This window comes from Gobio gobio (genome assembly GCF_949357685.1).
Source record: "Gobio gobio genome assembly, chromosome: 6".
In the NCBI taxonomy this organism is placed as follows: Eukaryota; Metazoa; Chordata; class Actinopteri; order Cypriniformes; family Gobionidae; genus Gobio; species Gobio gobio.
The window spans coordinates 25247562-25265339 of record NC_137102.1 but is presented as its reverse complement, the minus strand read 5'-3'; the positions used below and the strand labels follow the sequence as shown (position 1 = coordinate 25265339).

The 17778-nt window shown below is 45.3% G+C and overlaps 1 protein-coding gene across 3 annotated transcripts in view; it reads left to right on the top strand.

Moving 5' to 3' along the window:
• Window positions 1-17778, top strand: part of st6galnac3 (ST6 (alpha-N-acetyl-neuraminyl-2,3-beta-galactosyl-1,3)-N-acetylgalactosaminide alpha-2,6-sialyltransferase 3) — a 182451-nt gene that overhangs the window by 32727 nt on the left and 131946 nt on the right. For all 3 annotated transcript variants that reach the window (XR_013816785.1, XM_079820173.1, XM_079820172.1), the window contains exon 2: window positions 16794-16988. Coding sequence is in view for 2 of the 3 variants with exons in the window: in XM_079820173.1 (XP_079676299.1) it covers window positions 16794-16988 (195 nt within the window). In the remaining variant the exon portion in view is untranslated. The remainder of the gene's footprint in view (window positions 1-16793; window positions 16989-17778) is intronic.

The following is a 17778-nucleotide window of genomic DNA, read 5'->3' as shown; positions in this document are numbered from 1 at the left end:
GAGACGTACGTCGGAACTGACCGACGAATTGGGATCTGATCTCAGAGACCAATCTACTTCGAGTGTATTAAAAACGAGCCAATGGAGATTGGCATGCGATCCACGCATTCCACGCACCGCCCCGCAGCGCGGGTATAAATAAGGAAGTGGAATGCTTGATCATTGCCTTTTTCTGCTGAGGAGCCGAACTAGTGACTCGGCCCCCTAGCGGAAGCACAGCACCTGGCGACGGGACGTACGTCTCCGTTCCCTCCTTCAGGGAACGAGGGTTACATACGTAACCGAGACGTTCCCTTTCAGTCGGTCACGTTCGACGTACGTCGGAACTGACCGACGAATTGGGATCCCTACCAAAACGCCAGGGCGCTGGCCCTTCCAGCGTCCTGCTTGAGCGCACTGGACCGTCTTAGATGGTACGGAAGTCAGGGCTCCAAGCAGGGAGGTCAGTCACTGCTGTTTCTGCAAGACCCACTCAGTGTGACTATTGGATAACGCTGGGAAAGCGTGCCCGTCTCGGGAGATGGTACGCTGCGGAGCCACGTCCTTCGTAGAAGGCTAGGTGGCAGAATACACATAAGGACTAACCTGGCAGGGTAGTGCAACATATGGCAGTCTCTGGGGTGGTTCCAGCCTGGTCCCAGGGGGGAAAGAAAACGCCCAGAGACGACAGAGCGGGCTCTGTCAAGGGAAAGACACGGGGCTAGCCGAGTAGGGCAGCTGGTACCGTGGAAGAATACACATATGGGGTAGCCGTGAGGGGACCGCTACATATGGAACCCAGCCTACACACACGTTTCACAAGCATACGGGTGCAGGCCTGGCGTCAGACGGCCGCAACGTCTGGCACCGCAGGGGTGACGGAGGAGCTCGACAGGGTTAGCCGTTTCCGGGGAACACAACTGGAGAAAATAGACGCACGTATCCGGCCCAGAGGGCGGGAGTGGCGTTGCAAGCCGACACTTAGAACGGGCACTTAGCGCTACTGGCCACTGGGGGCGATGATGCGGGAAGATACCGGCTCTACACGGAGGCTATAGAATCTAGCGAACGTGTTAGGTGTCGCCCAGCCCGCAGCTCTACATATATCTGTCAGCGAGGCGCCTTGAGCCAGCGCCCAGGAAGAAGCAACACTCCTTGTTGAGTGTGCTCGCAACCCGAACGGGCAAGGCACGTCTTGGGACTGGTAAGCCAAGACGATAGCATCCACTATCCAGTGGGCTAACCTCTGCTTGGAGACAGCCTTTCCCTTCTGCTGGCCTCCGTAACAGACAAAGAGTTGCTCTGAGGTCCGAAAGCTTTGAGTCCGGTCGTCGTAAGCGCGAAGAGCGCGGACGGGACATAACAAAGCCTGGGCTGGGTCTGCCTCCTCCGAGGGCAGCGCTTGCAGGTTCACTACCTGGTCCCGGAAGGGAGTGGTAGGAACCTTGGGCACGTATCCAGGCCGGGGTCTCAGGACAACGTGAGAGTTGGCCGGCCCGAATTCTAGGCACGATTCGTTGACCGAAAGTGCATGCAGGTCCCCTACCCTCTTGATGGAGGCCAATGCCGTCAGAAGCACTGTCTTCATTGACAGGATTTTAAGCTCCACAGACTGCAAAGGCTCAAAGGGAGGGCTCTGAAGTGCTCTGAGCACTAGAGCTAAGTCCCAAGAGGGTAACGAGTTTGGACGAGGAGGATTTAGCCTCCTCGCACCTCTGAGGAACCTGACGATTAAGTCGTGCTTTCCTATGTACTTACCTTCGACTGCATCGTGATACGCCGCTATTGCTGCGACGTACACTTTGAGGGTGGAGGGAGACAGCCTTCGCTCCAGCCCATCTTGCAGGAAAGAAAGCACGACACTAACCGAACACCTTCGGGGGTCTTCCCGGTGGGAAGAGCACCATTCAACGAACAGGTTCCACTTCAAAGCGTAGAGGCGCCTCGTAGAGGGGGCTCTAGCAGAAGAGATGGTGTCCACCACTGCCTGTGGTAGACCACCTAGAACCTCCGCGTCCCGTCCAGGGACCAGACATGGAGTTTCCAGAGGTCTGGACGCGGGTGCCATAGAGTGCCCCGTCCCTGAGAAAGAAGGTCCCTCCTCAGGGGGATCGGCCAAGGAGGGGCTGTCGCGAGGAGAGTTAGTTCTGGGAACCAGGTCCGGTTGGGCCAGTAGGGCGCAACTAACAAGACCTGCTCCTCGTCCTCCCTGACCTTGCACAGGGTCTGTGCAAGAAGGCTCACTGGGGGGGGAAACGCATATTTGCGCAGGTCCCGGGGCCAGCTGTGCGCCAGTGCATCCGTGCCGAGGGTGCCCCCGGTCAGGGAATAGTACCACTGGCAATGGGTCGAGTCCGGAGAGGCAAACAGGTCTACCTGTGCGGCTCCGAAGAGGTCCCATATCAGCTGGACCGCCTGGGGATGGAGTCGCCACTCCCCCGGAGGTGTCGACTGGCGAGAGAGCTCGTCGGCTGTCTGGTTCAGCGCACCTGGGATGTGAATGGCACGAAGCGACCTCAGATGCTTCTGACTCCAAAGGAGGAGGTGGCGGGCGAGTTGGAACATGCAACGGGAGCGTAGACCACCCTGACGGTTGATGTACGCAACGGCCGCAGTGCTGTCCGTACGGACCAGTACATGCTTGCCACGTAGCGGCCCCTTGAGGCGGCGCAGTGCCAAGTGTACCGCTAACAACTCGAGGCAATTGATATGCCAATGCAATTGAGGTCCCGTCCACAGACCTGAAACTGCATGCCCGTTGTACGTGGCCCCCTAGCCCATGGAGGAGGCATCCGTGAAGAGCACAGCATGCCTGGACACTTGTTCTAAGGGCACCCCGGCCCGGAGAAACGAAGCGTCGGACCATGGGCTGAAAGTTTGGCGGCAGTAAGGAGTCACGGGGACCCGGTACTGGCCGCTCTGCCACGCCCACCTCGGGACTCGGCCATGGAGCCAGTGTTGAAGCGGTCTCATATGAAGCAATCCGAGCGGCGTTACCGCGGCTGCAGATGCCATATGCCCCAGGAGCCTCTGAAAAAAATTCAGTGGGACCGCTGTCCTGTTCTTGAACGAATTCAAGCAGTTCAACACCGACCGGACCCGCTCTTCCGTGAGGCGCGCAGTCTGGCTGACCGAATCCAGCTCCATACCGAGATAAGAGATCCTCTGCGTGGGACAGAGTTTGCTCTTCTCTCGGTTGACCCGAAGGCCCAACAGGCTGAGGTGACTGAGCACCATGTCCCTGTGTTCGCACAACTGCTCCCGAGACTGGGCGAGTATGAGCCAGTCGTCGAGATAGTTGAGGATACAAACGCCGCGTTCTCTGAGCGGAACAATGGCTGCCTCTGCGACTTTCGTGAAGACGCGAGGCGACAGGGACAGCCCGAAGGGCAGGACTTTGTACTGATATGCCTTCCCCTCGAACGCAAAACGTAGGAACGTCTGTGTCGAGGAAGGATAGAGACATGAAAGTACGCATCCTTCAGGTCGATCGCTGCGAACCAATCTTGGGGACGGATGCATTCGAAGATGCGTTTCTGCGTTAGCATCCGGAACGGGAGCTTGTGCAGGGCCCGATTCAGGATACGCAGGTCCAAGATTGGCCGTAACCCACCCCCTTTCTTGGGTACAATGAAGTAGGGGCTGTAGAACCCCGCCTTCATATCGGCTGGAGGAACCGGCTCGACCGCGTCCTTCGCCAGTAGGACATCGATCTCTGACCGCAAGACCTGAGCATCGCTGCTTCGCACGGAGGTGAAGAGGATGCCCTTGTACTTGGGAGGCCGGTGAGCGAACTGAATCGCGTAGCAGAGTCTGTTGGTACGGATGAGCCAGCGAGACGGCCTGGGGGCCGAAGCCCAGAGACCGCACAAGCGGGACCAACGGCACCACAGACGTACCCGGGGTGGGGCAGCGAGGCGGAATAGACAGACCCGACTCGGGAGGCCCGGAGGCGGCCCGGAGTGTTGTCTGAGTATTCCAGGGTGGGGCAGAGTGTGGGTGAGAAGGCCCGGGGGCGTTCTCGGTGCCCACACTGCTGCCCCCTGGCGAAGGGAGGGGAGGAAAGAAGTGACAAGGCCCGGGGGCGTCGCACACTGCCAACCTGGCCCTCTTGGGGCCCAGGGAGAGAGGAAACTGCTCTGAAAATGTGGGTACCGCTGGACTCCGGAGAGCCAGCGGCAGAGTATTGACACCAGTCAGGGCCCCCGGTCCTCCTCCGGGGGGGTGAGGGAGGGGTGCGGACACCAACTCCCTCGGAGCAGCTCCTGTTCTCCCTGGGGTGCCCATCTCAGGGCCGCTTGCCCTTACGCTTGCTTGTAGACTAGCAAGCCCTGAGTGGGTTGGGCGCCTCCCTTACGTCCGGCACCCTGCCTCCCAGATGGAGGCTGCTGCCTGGGTTTCGCAGGGGCAGAGGCAGACGCAGGGGGGGCGCCCTCGGCGACAAGCAGGCAGAGGTGCTGCGAATTAGGATTTTTTTTTTTTTTTTTAAACCACCTCTGTCTGTTTCTAGGCAATCGAGAACTGCTGGGCTAAGTACTCGACGGCGTCGCCGAAGAGGCCAGCCTGACAGACAGGGGCGCTAAGGAACCGAACTTAGTCGGACTCACGCATATCTGCCAGGTTTAGCCCCAGGTTCCTGGACCACTAGTGTGGACATCGCCTGACCCAGGGAGCGTGCAGTGACTTCCGTCGCCCAGAGAGCGAGGTCCACCACCGCACGCAGTTCCTGCATAACCCCTGGGTCGGGACTACCCTCGTACATGCAGGACAGAGGGTAGTGAGAGAGGGAAAAATTTATACAGATTTCGGCCCTTTTGGTGTTCCATATTTTGACACCAAATAGTTCCATACTGCTAATTTTTCCAATGCCCATCCGGGAAAAAAGGCACGGGGGTAGGCAAGGCGATTTAAGCGTTGCACTACGCCTCAGCCACCCGGGAAAGCATGGCTGCCAACTCTGAATCTGATTCAGCAAAAGCACACACCATTATAGTGGGAAACTCAGCCTCATCATTTCCAGTGCATAACAGCCCTCTCTCCGATGCTGCAATTGACATCTGTCCTCTGCCAGAGCCACAAATGAAACATTAGGTCTCCTTGTTTTAAAAGGACCAGCAATCCCATCTGTAAGCTACCAGCAGGCATGTGAAACAGTGAACGTGGCCGTCAAACTCGACGGCACACGGTGCGCTGAACGCTCAAGCCCTATGAAAAGGCAAGACGAACACCGCACCGACGTGGTCATGTTCTCATGAGAGAACATGAACCACCCACGAACAAAGTCTCGGCATGCTCATGATGCGATAGAGGAGTGGGGGCCCGAAGAGATGTACCCGGCGGGGATGCCCCACTGTAATCCTCAGGTCCACCAAAGCTTATTAACTAAAGTAGTCCTTTTCTGATGCACCAGAAAAGAAACTAGATCAGGGAATAAGGAAAGGGACTCAACCCCATTTGAGGTTTCATAGTCTGGACCGCGCATCTAGAGAGTGCCGAGTGACGCGCTGGGTTGCCGTGGCAACCCCCGCTGTCAGCCGGCGCTCGACGGCACACGGCGCGCTGAACGCTCGAGCCCTTACGAGAAAGGTGAGACGAACAACGCGCCGACGTGACCATGCTCTCCTGAGAGAGCATGGATCACCCACGAACGCAATCACATATGTTTATATGTGAGAGAGATCGTGGCCGTCAAATGAGGACAGGAAACAACCGCATCCAGAAACACACGGTTTGAATGACATCTTGAAAAAGACGCAGGGTCAAACCGTGTTGCTCTTTTAGAAAAGGAAAACCGCTCTTTCAGTGCTGAAGCACTCAGGGAGATGACCGCGGCTCACGCAGTTCAGATAGTGCAAGCCTGCGTGAGCACTCAGAAATGGAAACGCCCAGCCAACCAACAAAACCAGCTCTTTATCTCCTCTGAAGCGGCCACCCGCTGAAAAGCGCCGTCACACCCGCACTGGAACAGCAATCCTTCTCACGAGACTCGAATAACACTCTTCGTAGACACAGCAATGACGCTGTTCGGCTCCGAAAAAAAAGGCAATGATCAAGCATTCCACTTCCTTATTTATACCCGCGCTGCGGGGCGGTGCGTGGAATGCGTGGATCGCATGCCAATCTCCATTGGCTCGTTTTTAATACACTCGAAGTAGATTGGTCTCTGAGATCAGATCCCAATTCGTCGGTCAGTTCCGACGTACGTCGAACGTGACCGACTGAAAGGGAACTGCAGCGGATGATTGTGTAGTTGATTGGTAGTGCTGGGAATCCATAAAAAAAATTAACTAATTAATCAAAAAAAATTCTGTAATTAATCACGATTAATACATTTTTAATGTTTTGATATTGTAATAACTTCAGTTACTCTCCAAATTAATGTAGAAACAATTTATTGACAGCATATTTTAAATATGTGTTGTATTGTCATGTTTTTATGAATGAAGGCCAGTATCACTGATACTGTCTCTATGAAACATTAATGACGTTACATTACAGTATAACTGAAAGCTCCCAATTTCAACATTTATTAGGCTTTAAAAAAACTACTTTTAATTTAAGTGAACTTAAAACAATCTTTACATAACCAAATTATAATAAATGTTATATTTACCCGTGGCCTTCCCTGTTAGACATATACAGAAATATAATAGTTATCAAACACCTTTCTTAACTGCATAAATGATAAATGAAATATAGATTAATCATCATTAAAGCTACAATTTTCTCTGTTCCTGTTGTTCTTTGATGAACATTAATGACAGGCATCATCAGTGCTCCTGTCACTTTAAGAACAGCCGCTTGCCGAACAGGACGCGGATATCACGCGCTGTCCCGCTCATCTCATTTCCTCACAACTGTTTAAGTTCATTTGAGACGTTATTTAACTAATTTAAGACTCCTAATATGAGAATACTCAAAATTCTCTGTTGTGTTGTTGTTATTGTTTGTTCATGAGCAAAAGAGAACTCGATGGGAGCAGGAGACGCCGTCGAGTGTGTGTGTGTGTGTGTGTGTCAGAGTGTCCCTCGATTAGCTGACATGAGACGCAGCCACACAGACAGACAGGACATTGACATACAGTGCGTTCTCTTGTGTTTTGTCGCGCTTCGAAGCATTTACATGTATAAGAGCGTGATCCTATAATGTAACACTCTGCAAAAATGGATATAAAAACGGACGCTGGAAATTATCGTGGCTGGAAAAATTATCGAGCTCATTTTTTTTTATCGTGCAATTAATTGATTTATTGACTATCGCGACAGGCCTAGAGCCGTGTAATAAACACAAATAACATAATTGGGACCAGACCAAGAGTGACTGTGAGGGTACAACTTAAAGCAAACACAGCTGATGATTAATCAAACACAGCTGAAACACAGAACTAATAATGACGGTAACCAAGGAGACAGATGAGTGGCAAGAATCTGAACAAAGAAGACACATGACAAATGAAAACAAGTTCATGAGAAACTAATAGAACATAACTGCCCCCCTCCGGCAAGGCGCAACCTGGCACCATAACTACAACAGGGGGCTTTGGAGGAGGACGAGGGGAGGTGCCTGATGAGTTGGGATGGTGGCAGGATGTGGCGAAGGGCTGGTGATGGCAGGACGACGAGACCCCAGCAGGAACGACAGAGAGTTCCTGATGGCACAGACCCAGAGCTCTCCAGTCTCGACAGCCCAAGGCGAAGACGAGGGAGGAAGGAGCCAAAATGTTGCTGGCTTGGCTGTCGACATCTGGGGATGAACGGTGGATCCGATGGCGCAGACAGATGGTCGAGGGAGCTGAGCACCATTGCTGGTTCTGGAGGTGGAGTCAAGAGTACCGGAGTGCTGGGGCGATGACGATGTAACCGAGGACAGAGGCGATGCCGATGGGAAGGAGGAACCTGCTGCAGCTGAAGGGGTGGATGGACGGAGTGCAGCGGATGGCCCGTAAGTCCATGGCGAAAGTGGTGTGACCAATCGGGAGGAATGGCTGAGCTCTGTGGTGGTAGCCTGGGAAAACCCAGACAACTTCCGGCAAATTTAGATTTGCTCTGCAAGTAGTCTGGCAAAGAGCCCATTCAAACCCATTTCTAAACCCTAGAAATCGAGGCACCAATCAGAAACGTTGAGGCGGGCTTTACACGATGACGACAGCGCAGCGACAGTGAAGCAGATTCTGTACACTGACTACAAAGATGGATGCAGCAGTGGAACATCACTATCAGCTATCGCGGCTGTTTTAAGCGATTTAAACTTTTCCATTCCGTTAAAACCCAGAACAACACTCGAAGCCTTCATATCTAAAAAAGATGTCATCGCTGTCTTACCGACTGGATTTGGCAAAAGTCTGATATACCAGCTTGCTTGTCTTAGCGAGAGCCCTCTGGTAGTGTTAATGTTTCACAAAATATAGTTTTAAGTCCTTTTCAGGCGAGAATGTAGTTGTTTTTAAAGCCAAAATCTGTGGTTTTATTTATAAAGAGAGCGCCTTTTTGAAAATTTGATCTGCCGTTTTTGGAGTTGTGAGCTCCAGTGGACCAGCGGCGCTCAATTGCTCAACCCCACCGAGAGGCGCCTTTCCTCGGCCAGTTCTTCTGCCGTCTGCCGCTGGCTCTGATGTGAAGATATGATTCGTCTTGTGTAGATCTGACGGCTGATCTTTTCTCTCATTAATCTATAATTTGTTCCCTGACAGATCGTTTTGTCTGAGGGCAAAGTGAAGTTTCATAACTTTATATTTGTAAGCTATTACCGTTGTAGTCTCCTAGCGCTGACTTTCTTTGACTGAATTGCTTTATGTATTGTATAGCTTCTTATACCTTTTACTTATACTTTTAAAATGGATATTGATCACGCATTAAACTAACATTTAACAAAAAGAGACTGGGTTTTGTTTTATGTCATATCTCATTGTATTACAGTGATAATCATAGGCTATATTATGCACACATGATATTACATGTTTTTATGTTTTAAAGAGCACCTATCATGGAATTTTGAAATTTACCTTTCATGTAGTGTGTAACATAGATCTAAGTGAACAAAAACATCCTTCAAAATTTTGAAATATGACAGTACACCGTATATATAGTTATTTTCTTTCAAAAGTAAGAGTCGACTCTGAGTCATTTTTAAGAATCGTTAGAAGACCGAAGCTTTTTCTCTGACTAGATGACGTCAACTTGTCAAGTTATTTGAATACGATACGCCCACTTATTGCGCTCCAAGACGCCAGTGAAAACTAGAAAACATCATGGCGACGAGACGCGGTGATCTGAAGTGCCACTCAAAAGCAAACTTTTTTCATCTGCCCAAGGATGAGCATTTGAAGACTAAGTGGCTTGAAGACAAACCATATATTGTCGCGATTGTGTGTTTATTTAATCGTCAAATGTCTCTATTTGCATGTTTCGCGATCTCAGGAAGCTTTTATTATGGACTTCTATTATGGCACATGGTATCTTCTTCGTCTGTCTGTACCATATATGGACTACATGTGCACAGAGCGCCCTCCGGCTGCCAGTATGAATTGAAAACAACACATAAGAGACTCGATCGCTCATGATTAGGATACATCTGCGCATTTTGAGGAAGTATTGAATAAAAAATACTCCTCTGTTTAGAAATTTGACACAGACATATGAGAATCTATCAATATTTCTCCTCATCTGCACACTTTTGAACTAAAAGCCCTGAGGGATGTTGATTTGTCGCGAGTCTTCGTGAGGAGAATAGGAGTTTTTTTATGAATGAGATCAGCTGAGGCTCATATTACAATCAAACGGTTCCGACGCGGTTTTCATATTCATAACTCCTGACACATATTAACAAATTACTGTCACTATAAGACTTTGATGGGCGTTCCGTTTCCGAAAATATCTGCACAGACTATACCAATCACAACTGACTGGGTCATCGGACCAATCACCGCAGATTGTCACGTAAAGGCGGGGTTTTGAAAAGTGAGTGCTAAAGGAATCATTTGAGAATCGCTGTCAAAACAGGTAAAAATAAATACATATTATAAGAAAACTAAAGTCTTTTTTTGTCATTGCATGCATGCAAAACTGTTGTTGGGGACTTCTAAAACAATATTTTGAACATTTTAAATGCCATGATAGGTGCTCTTTAATGTAAACGAAAAGAGGCCGTTTTTTTTAAATATTTCGTTTTGTTATATACATGCATTGAAGATAATATGCATTGCCTTCACTACATTTGTGTGGCTATAATATGTTTAATATTAACTATTACCGTCATCGGGAGTTCATTCTCCGGAGTCAAACTTGGTAAGTCACGGACGCAAGTTAGAAGTTCGCGTACAAAATATGTCATAAAAAACCACTGCCTCATTTCATAAAAAAAAAAACTGAAACATATTAGCCACACACATGTGGTTCAGGCAACACGTAGTTAGGCCTACATTCATTATCTTATATATTTATAATAAAACACCCTGCCTCTTTTCGTTTACATTTTAAAAATAATTAAACATTAATATGTGGTTTAGGTAAGGTGACCAGATTTCTGAAATGGAAACCGGGGACATTTCCTATTTAAGAACACAAGTACAGACCATAGACAGTGGTACAGACAAGTCCGCATATTGAGAAACGGCCAGAGTCAAAGGTGTTTCTCCGTCGCTCTGCATACCTCATCTCCCTCATCGCTCTGATTGGTTTTAGGTCTATCCAATTGCGCCGAGAGGCATTTGAGCGACGCCCGTTGGTGACGCCCCTTTGGAAATTATTTGTTTATGAAGCTTTGCCAGACCATAACTCCGTTACTACTGAGAATGGTCTGGTTTTAACCAGGCTACTGTGGTGGTGGTGACACAACCAAATTTGAGAGGTTGATAGCAATTATGACTCAGTCCACACAGGTTAGCGAAAATAATAAATCCCAGATCATATTGTAGAACTTACATAGTGGTAAGTCAAGTCAAGTCACCTTTATTTATATAACACTTTTTACAATGCAGATTGTTTCAAAGCAGCTTCACAGTGTTAAACAGGAAAATAATGCAACAGAATTTGATTCAGCTGTACAGCCGCTCTGGAGAAAACGGTGATGTCATCCAGCTCATCTCAATTATCATATAGTGATAATGCTGGCAGATCAGTAATTTTGTTTAAATTTTTCAACTAAATATTCAAATACATTTTCGTGTCCCCAACTGAGCAAGCCAAGCCAAAGGCGACGGTGGCAAGGAACCAAAACTCCATCAGATGGCATAATGGAGAAAAATAAACCTTGGGAGAAACCAGGCTCAGTCGGGGTGCCAGTTCTCCTCTGGCCAACGAAAAAACAGTATATGATTATGATTCTGGCAACATTACAGGTCAGAAGTCATATTAGATCGGAATATTTGAAAGATCGTAGTCATCACGCCGGAGACGGGTTTATTGAGGATGTCGTGTCGATGAGGCATTTATTAGATGGGAATATTCGAAAGATCGGAGTCATCATGCCAGAGACGGGTTTATTGAGGATGCCGTGTCGATGAGACAATTATTAGATAGGAATATTCAAAAGATCGGAGTCCTCACGCCGGAGACGGTAAGTCTGAACAGGCTGATGAATTACAGTTCTCTATGGACAATAAATATGATTCCGGCTGGTGGTGCCCCCTGATCTGGATCGGGACGGGACGTGACGCGACGCTTTCCAACCACCTGATGACAGCCTCTCTCTAGTTTAGTCCTTTGGTGTTTGGGAGGTTGACGTGATGATACTAGTTTTCCCCCGATCCAGAAAAGTGACTTCAGGGTCTCGTTGTCGTGAGTGCAAGACGGCAAAATCTTTCGGTGAAAATGAAAAAGTTCTGGGTCTCATGAGCCACAGCAGCAAATTGTGCTGCGTAGTCCATTTTTGGTCTGGTCATCTGTCATGGGGTGTTTGCTGGGGAACAGGCAAAGACAAGAGAAGAAGGTTCCAAACAACCTAAAATAGTTTTAATAATGCTTTCACAAAGGCAGGCATACAGGTGGCAAATGGATAACAACTGTGACTGTTAAAAAAAGCATTTGTCATTTAATCATTTATTCAAGAGATTTGTTAAAAAATGCTGATTCATCCAGTAATAAAACTTGTGGAGTATTAATACTCCGGGGCATTACATGGTGCATTTGCAGCAGGCTCAGGCTCCGTGTCTGTGGTGGAGTTCTGCTGTAGCTCCGTCTGGTTTGGTGAAGGCTGACTGGGCTCAGGTGTGTGTCCGGTGAAATGGAGCTGGTTGGATCGGCAAGGCCAATGGTGAAAGCTGTTTCGTTATGAACCGGCACCCAAACGTGGCAAAATCTTTGGACCGCTGACTGGAAGACGTGCCTTGGCTTGGACCGCTCACTAAGGCTGGTGTAATATGAAAAGAAAGGGGAAGCGGTCCCAGTCCAGTGCGTTTGGCACACTAGATCTAAAAAGTCTTGGGTGTGTTCTTCCAGTGAGCGGTCCTGCTAGCAGCACTGCTGGCAGGTCCATGTGGAAAGTGGGAAACAATATCACTGTATTGGTCTGGTCTTCTATCACGCTGTGGCTGTATAAATTAGCTAACGACGAAGGAGAATACAGAATCATCTTTAATAAATCCACATGATAAACACAAGAACACATCCACTAAACAACGACGAGACCAGACAAAGAACTGAACCAAACAGGGAGTGTATATACCAGAAAATATGAGGGAACTAATGAGCGACTTAATTAAGAACAGGTGAGCTGAACGAGAAAGACACTGACTTGAAAAATAGGCCACAAGAACAGAAATCAACATGAAGCATAATTTTGACACAGCCTCTCAGTCACATTTTTACATTGTCGCCACTCACATTTTCTTCAGAAAACATACAAATCTAGTTTGCCCCTATTCTTCTCCTCATATATCAACTAATGTCTGTAATAGCTTCCTAATGGTAGCAATGGTAGCGTTCAGGAGTTTTTTTTTTTAATGGTCACTCAGTTGTCCATAATTGGATCATATTGGTCTCTTTTATTTTGAGTATCATAATAGTCCTATGATGGCGCTGTTGTCCTCTCTCTTGCTCTCTCTCTCTCTTTCATCTCTTTCTGTTTGTCCCTGCTTTTGAATAATTCCTCTCCACCGAAATGGGTGAAATTGTGCAGAACACAAGGCCTGTGCAATGATTATCCTGATGGATAGTACAATGATGAGATGAGTCATATGCTGTTGCTGATGGAAGTTCTTCGACTTACTCCCTTGTCCCCTAAGCCTTTACCTCACCCTCAAATCTGACACATCACTTTGCCAAGATTTGTGGCCACAGATTCAAATCAAGGTGGAGGGATATTTTCTTTTTATTCCCCCTTGCTATGAGAACAGATGAGATGAGTGGTCAAGCAGATGTTTTTTTCCCCTTCTCCTTTCTCTGTTGGTTGAGTATTGAAGTGCTTTAGGGGGTAAATCAGTTTTGCTCTATGACTTGGATGATTGTCAAAACCAAATCAAATTTTAGTCTGTAATCTGATTATATAGCCTTTTAACAACCGCAGTGAGAATTAATCTGTTTTTGCAGGAGACAACATAGATATTAGAAAGTGTTTTAAAATACTATTTTCAGCATGATTTAATTTAAAATCAATTTAGTTACAAAGGCTCTACCAAAAAACTGCATACAAACATAAATGCAAAATCTAGATTTCTATGCAAGGTGCATAAAACAGTGATATATTAGAAGTCTTCCTTTTTAGCAATATTTAATTTCAAAACACTTTAGTGAGAAACCCTCTTACCAGACAATAAATATATACACAGAAATTTGATTCTACCCAAGGTGCATCCGTTCCTTTATGTCTTCACTGTTCATCTTAATGACACGACATGAATGCGAGACCATTGATGATGTAACATTCAAGCAATCTATGCAGTGCAATCTTTTAGTCTGAGCTTTAAATGGTCATTTTTTTTAAATCAGCTCTTCATGTTTGATGTCTTCCTGTGAAGTGCAAACCCAAACACCCTCCCTGAGATGTTTGATGTGCCAGATTTGAGCCCCACTGGCTCAGAAAGATTTGCTGACAGGCACCTTATTATTCCAGACACGATTCTATTCTAGATGGCAAATTTCGGGCCATCAAACTTCATCAAAGAACAGAGACATCCACACCTTAGCAGTGAAAGAGGGGGCTTTTGCTTTTTTATATCTCTATTGCATGGAGATTCATCAGTTACATTGCTGTACAAGTTGCTTGAGGCATGATGCAAAGATAAGCACTTGAACCTTAAATAATTTTAATCTTATTTCAAGATGCAGCCACATCTACTGTTGTTTGGCGAATTGTCGCTGGGAAAACCCAGTGGTAGGAATCCACTGTATCTGGATTTTTCAGTGAAAGTTTCACCATGCAGATTTTGCATTAGGTTCTTTTGGTCATGAACATTTACCACATTGACCAACAGACTACTTTGGTTTGAGATTGACTTCTAAGTGAGCTGTGCTTCATACATTGCTATTCGCAATAGACAATGGATCCTTTTTGCCCTCAAAATTTTGCTAATTAAATGTTCAATGATCAAGTGTAGCTTACTTTACAACCATGTAGAACCAATCTTTGCTACTTGTTGCTGCTCATTAGCAAATCATCTCATAGATGGTTCATTAACATTTTCGATACATTTTCCCAAGAAATACTTTTGTAAGCCAGTACGTGACTTCAGAGATAACTGACCGGGACTAAAAGCCAGAAAACTTTTATTTTAATTTCATAGGTTTCAATAATTCATAAAAGTTTAATTGCTAAAATGTTTATTGCATAAGATGTTTAGACCAGGTTATTTCGAAGAGATTACATAATATTTCATGTCTAGCATAGAATGTCCATCATATTCCAAGTACTTGTCCAGAAACTATGCATTCAGTCTAATCAAGGTCATGTTTCAAGTCTTTTTAAGAGTTTTAAGCATTTCTTTTGACACATCCACATTCATTATGTCTCTGGGCACATCATTATGCAGAGATATCTTTGACAGTTCTCCATCTTTCACTGTGAAAAAAGAACAGAGAATGTAAAACGTCAAATTTTAAGAGCTTTCTGAATTTTTTTTTAATACTCAGTGGAAAATGTCATATCAGATAAATGTGAAGGAGGAGAATATTCTGTTTTAATGGTGAAAAAAATTAACAATTCATTGGCTTGAGTTGTCCTCTGCGATCAGTCGAGTGCAAAACAGAGAAAAGAGCTTCGGTTTCTGTCAAGTTTAATCCTCTTTAAGGAATACAGAATGACTTCTGCTGTACTTCTAACTTCTGTTTGAAAGGGTTGAGGTTTTGAACTGCTCAGGCCATTAGGACATGCACTGAGAAATAAGAGCTTTGTCCTATTAAGATATTATTGATTTGGCTTATTATCATTTCACATGTTGTGTTGTATGATTGTATAAAGTATTATCTAACGTAAAAATAACTGAGCATGATAAATAGGTTGTTTTAAATACATGCAAGACCAAAAAGATCATATTTAGCTATATCCCTACATCATGCAACCCTTTTACCACATGATTTTCCCCCTAACTAAAAAGTTAAACATTCCTTCAAATGTAATATTGATTATATTGTACCTTTAAACCATATGACCCAAGTTACTGTATGAACAATTATCAAATAAATATTTGTCTTTAGTTTGTGGGAAATAAATAATTCCCAACATTTCAACCAACATTTTGTCTCTAAAAGTTTGTTGCCATTCATTTTTTTAATTTCATTACAACAGTAACAAATGTATAACCTACTGTAGTTTTAGAGAGAGATAAAGCTGAATATCATCAGTCTTGTCACAGTTATAAAGGTCCACAGATGAAGATGAGTCAAAAAGGTTCCAATACGAATGTATTTAGAAATAAACCAAAACTTAGGAATAAAATAAACTCAATACACAATGTAACAGCTGTGATGATTAAATGAATATCCATGGTAACAAATCAGTGGCGGGAAACGTGAACAAAGATAAAAGGAAATAATGACAAGCAACCTAAAAGTCCATGAAAATTAAAACTAAACAGACAACCCTAAAGATGGTAGGATTAATTGTGTTTCGGTCAAATATGAGCCAATGGAAGCATATATACAGAAAATAAAACTGGGCCCAACATATAGCCTTGTGGAACACCACAGGTAATAGATTCAGGGGAAGAGGAAACATTTCCCAATTCTTCAGAGATTCTTATTTAAAATTGGAGGAAAACCATTCAACAACAGTCCCTTACATCCCTGCCCACTGTCGTGAATGTTCCAGCAAAATTGCATGAACTATGGTGTCAAATGCATCAGCAAGATCAAAAGTAGAACTGAGAACTGCACGCACACTTTCCTGAATCATCAGCAGCAACAGGTTGCAACACACCTCAAGGAGAGCCAACTCTGTGCTGTGATGTGCTCTAAACCCAGATTGCCATTTCCTTAAAAAAAGGATGATAAACAACATTTTCCATGATTTTTTATTAAAAGGACTGTTTTGAGATCGGCCGATAATTATTTAGTAGTGTCGGATCCAGATTTGTCTTTTTTAGAAGAGGTTGCACCACAGCAGGTTTAAAGCAGAATGGCACGATGCCACTTAATTCTGATGTTTATTTAATGTTTATTACTTAAAAAGCGAAACCTTCTTTGAAATGAGTAGCTAATGTATTTTTTATTTTGTTCTTTTGAAGCTTAAACAACTCTTTTCATTATCAATTTTTCAAAAAGAAAGAAAAAAAAATTGGACTGTAACTATGAATATTTTGCTGAATGTTTTATTGCCACATTTTGCCCATGAATAAGAAAATCTAAATGACGATATGTTTTCTGTTCTTCTTTCTCTCCTCACAGAAGAAGTCAGTGATAGTGACCAGTCTGATTGTGGTGGTGTCTCTATTTTTGGTGGTAATTAATTACTCAGAGAAACCCTACTTCCTGCTGCAGCCTGTATTTGGCCAGAGCTTCAGTAAAAACTGGATGTTCTCCCGCCCACCGCATAAAGCCTTCAAACCCCACCGCGGCTACCTCAGCGTCCCCAACCAGGAGGTGAGGCTAGAGCACACTTAAAATATTTAGTGATTTGTCCTTGTTTTACACTTTTGAGCTGCATTATATTTCAAAAGATACAAACTGGCTCGTCTTGCAGTCAAAGCTGGATAAAAATACTGTACATTTCAACATGTGCATGTAGCATCATTGAAAAGCAAGTTAGAAATAGCCTGCTCACTTTCATTTGTCTCACATTAGTAATGTATTCTATAAACAAAAGTGCCTTATAGTATTTTACACTACTAAATTGCTTTGTACTATTCTGCTTCTTGAAACTTTAATTCCATTTTGTTTCGTTGCAATGGAGGTCACTTTGTTTCAAAAAGTTGGAGGGTGGGCTATATATATTTATGTGATAGCAAGTCCACCCTCCAACTTTCTGAACAACTCCAACTTTCTGATACAAAGTGACGTCCATCGCAACGAAACGAAACGGAATTAAAGTTTCCATTTCATTGCTTAAGGCCAAATATATATGTTTTTATGTTACTGAGTCCTAATGAGTCTGTTGTTAAGACTGAATTCTTCTAGCATAAATATTCATGAGGATGTTAACAATAGTCTTAGCCTATTTTGCCTCAAGATGTTTTCAAGGATGTGTGGATGATGAAACAATCTGCAGCCCAAATGTTGAAGTGAAATTTTGCTAAATTGTCTATCCCTTGTTCAAGGTCATTCAAGAGTTTTCTCCACACACAGATGAGGCTTTGACTCATAACTGCCAAGATTGCATAGTTTCAACTGCACAGGTGATTTATTGCCACAGTTAGTGCAGATAGGCTGGCTT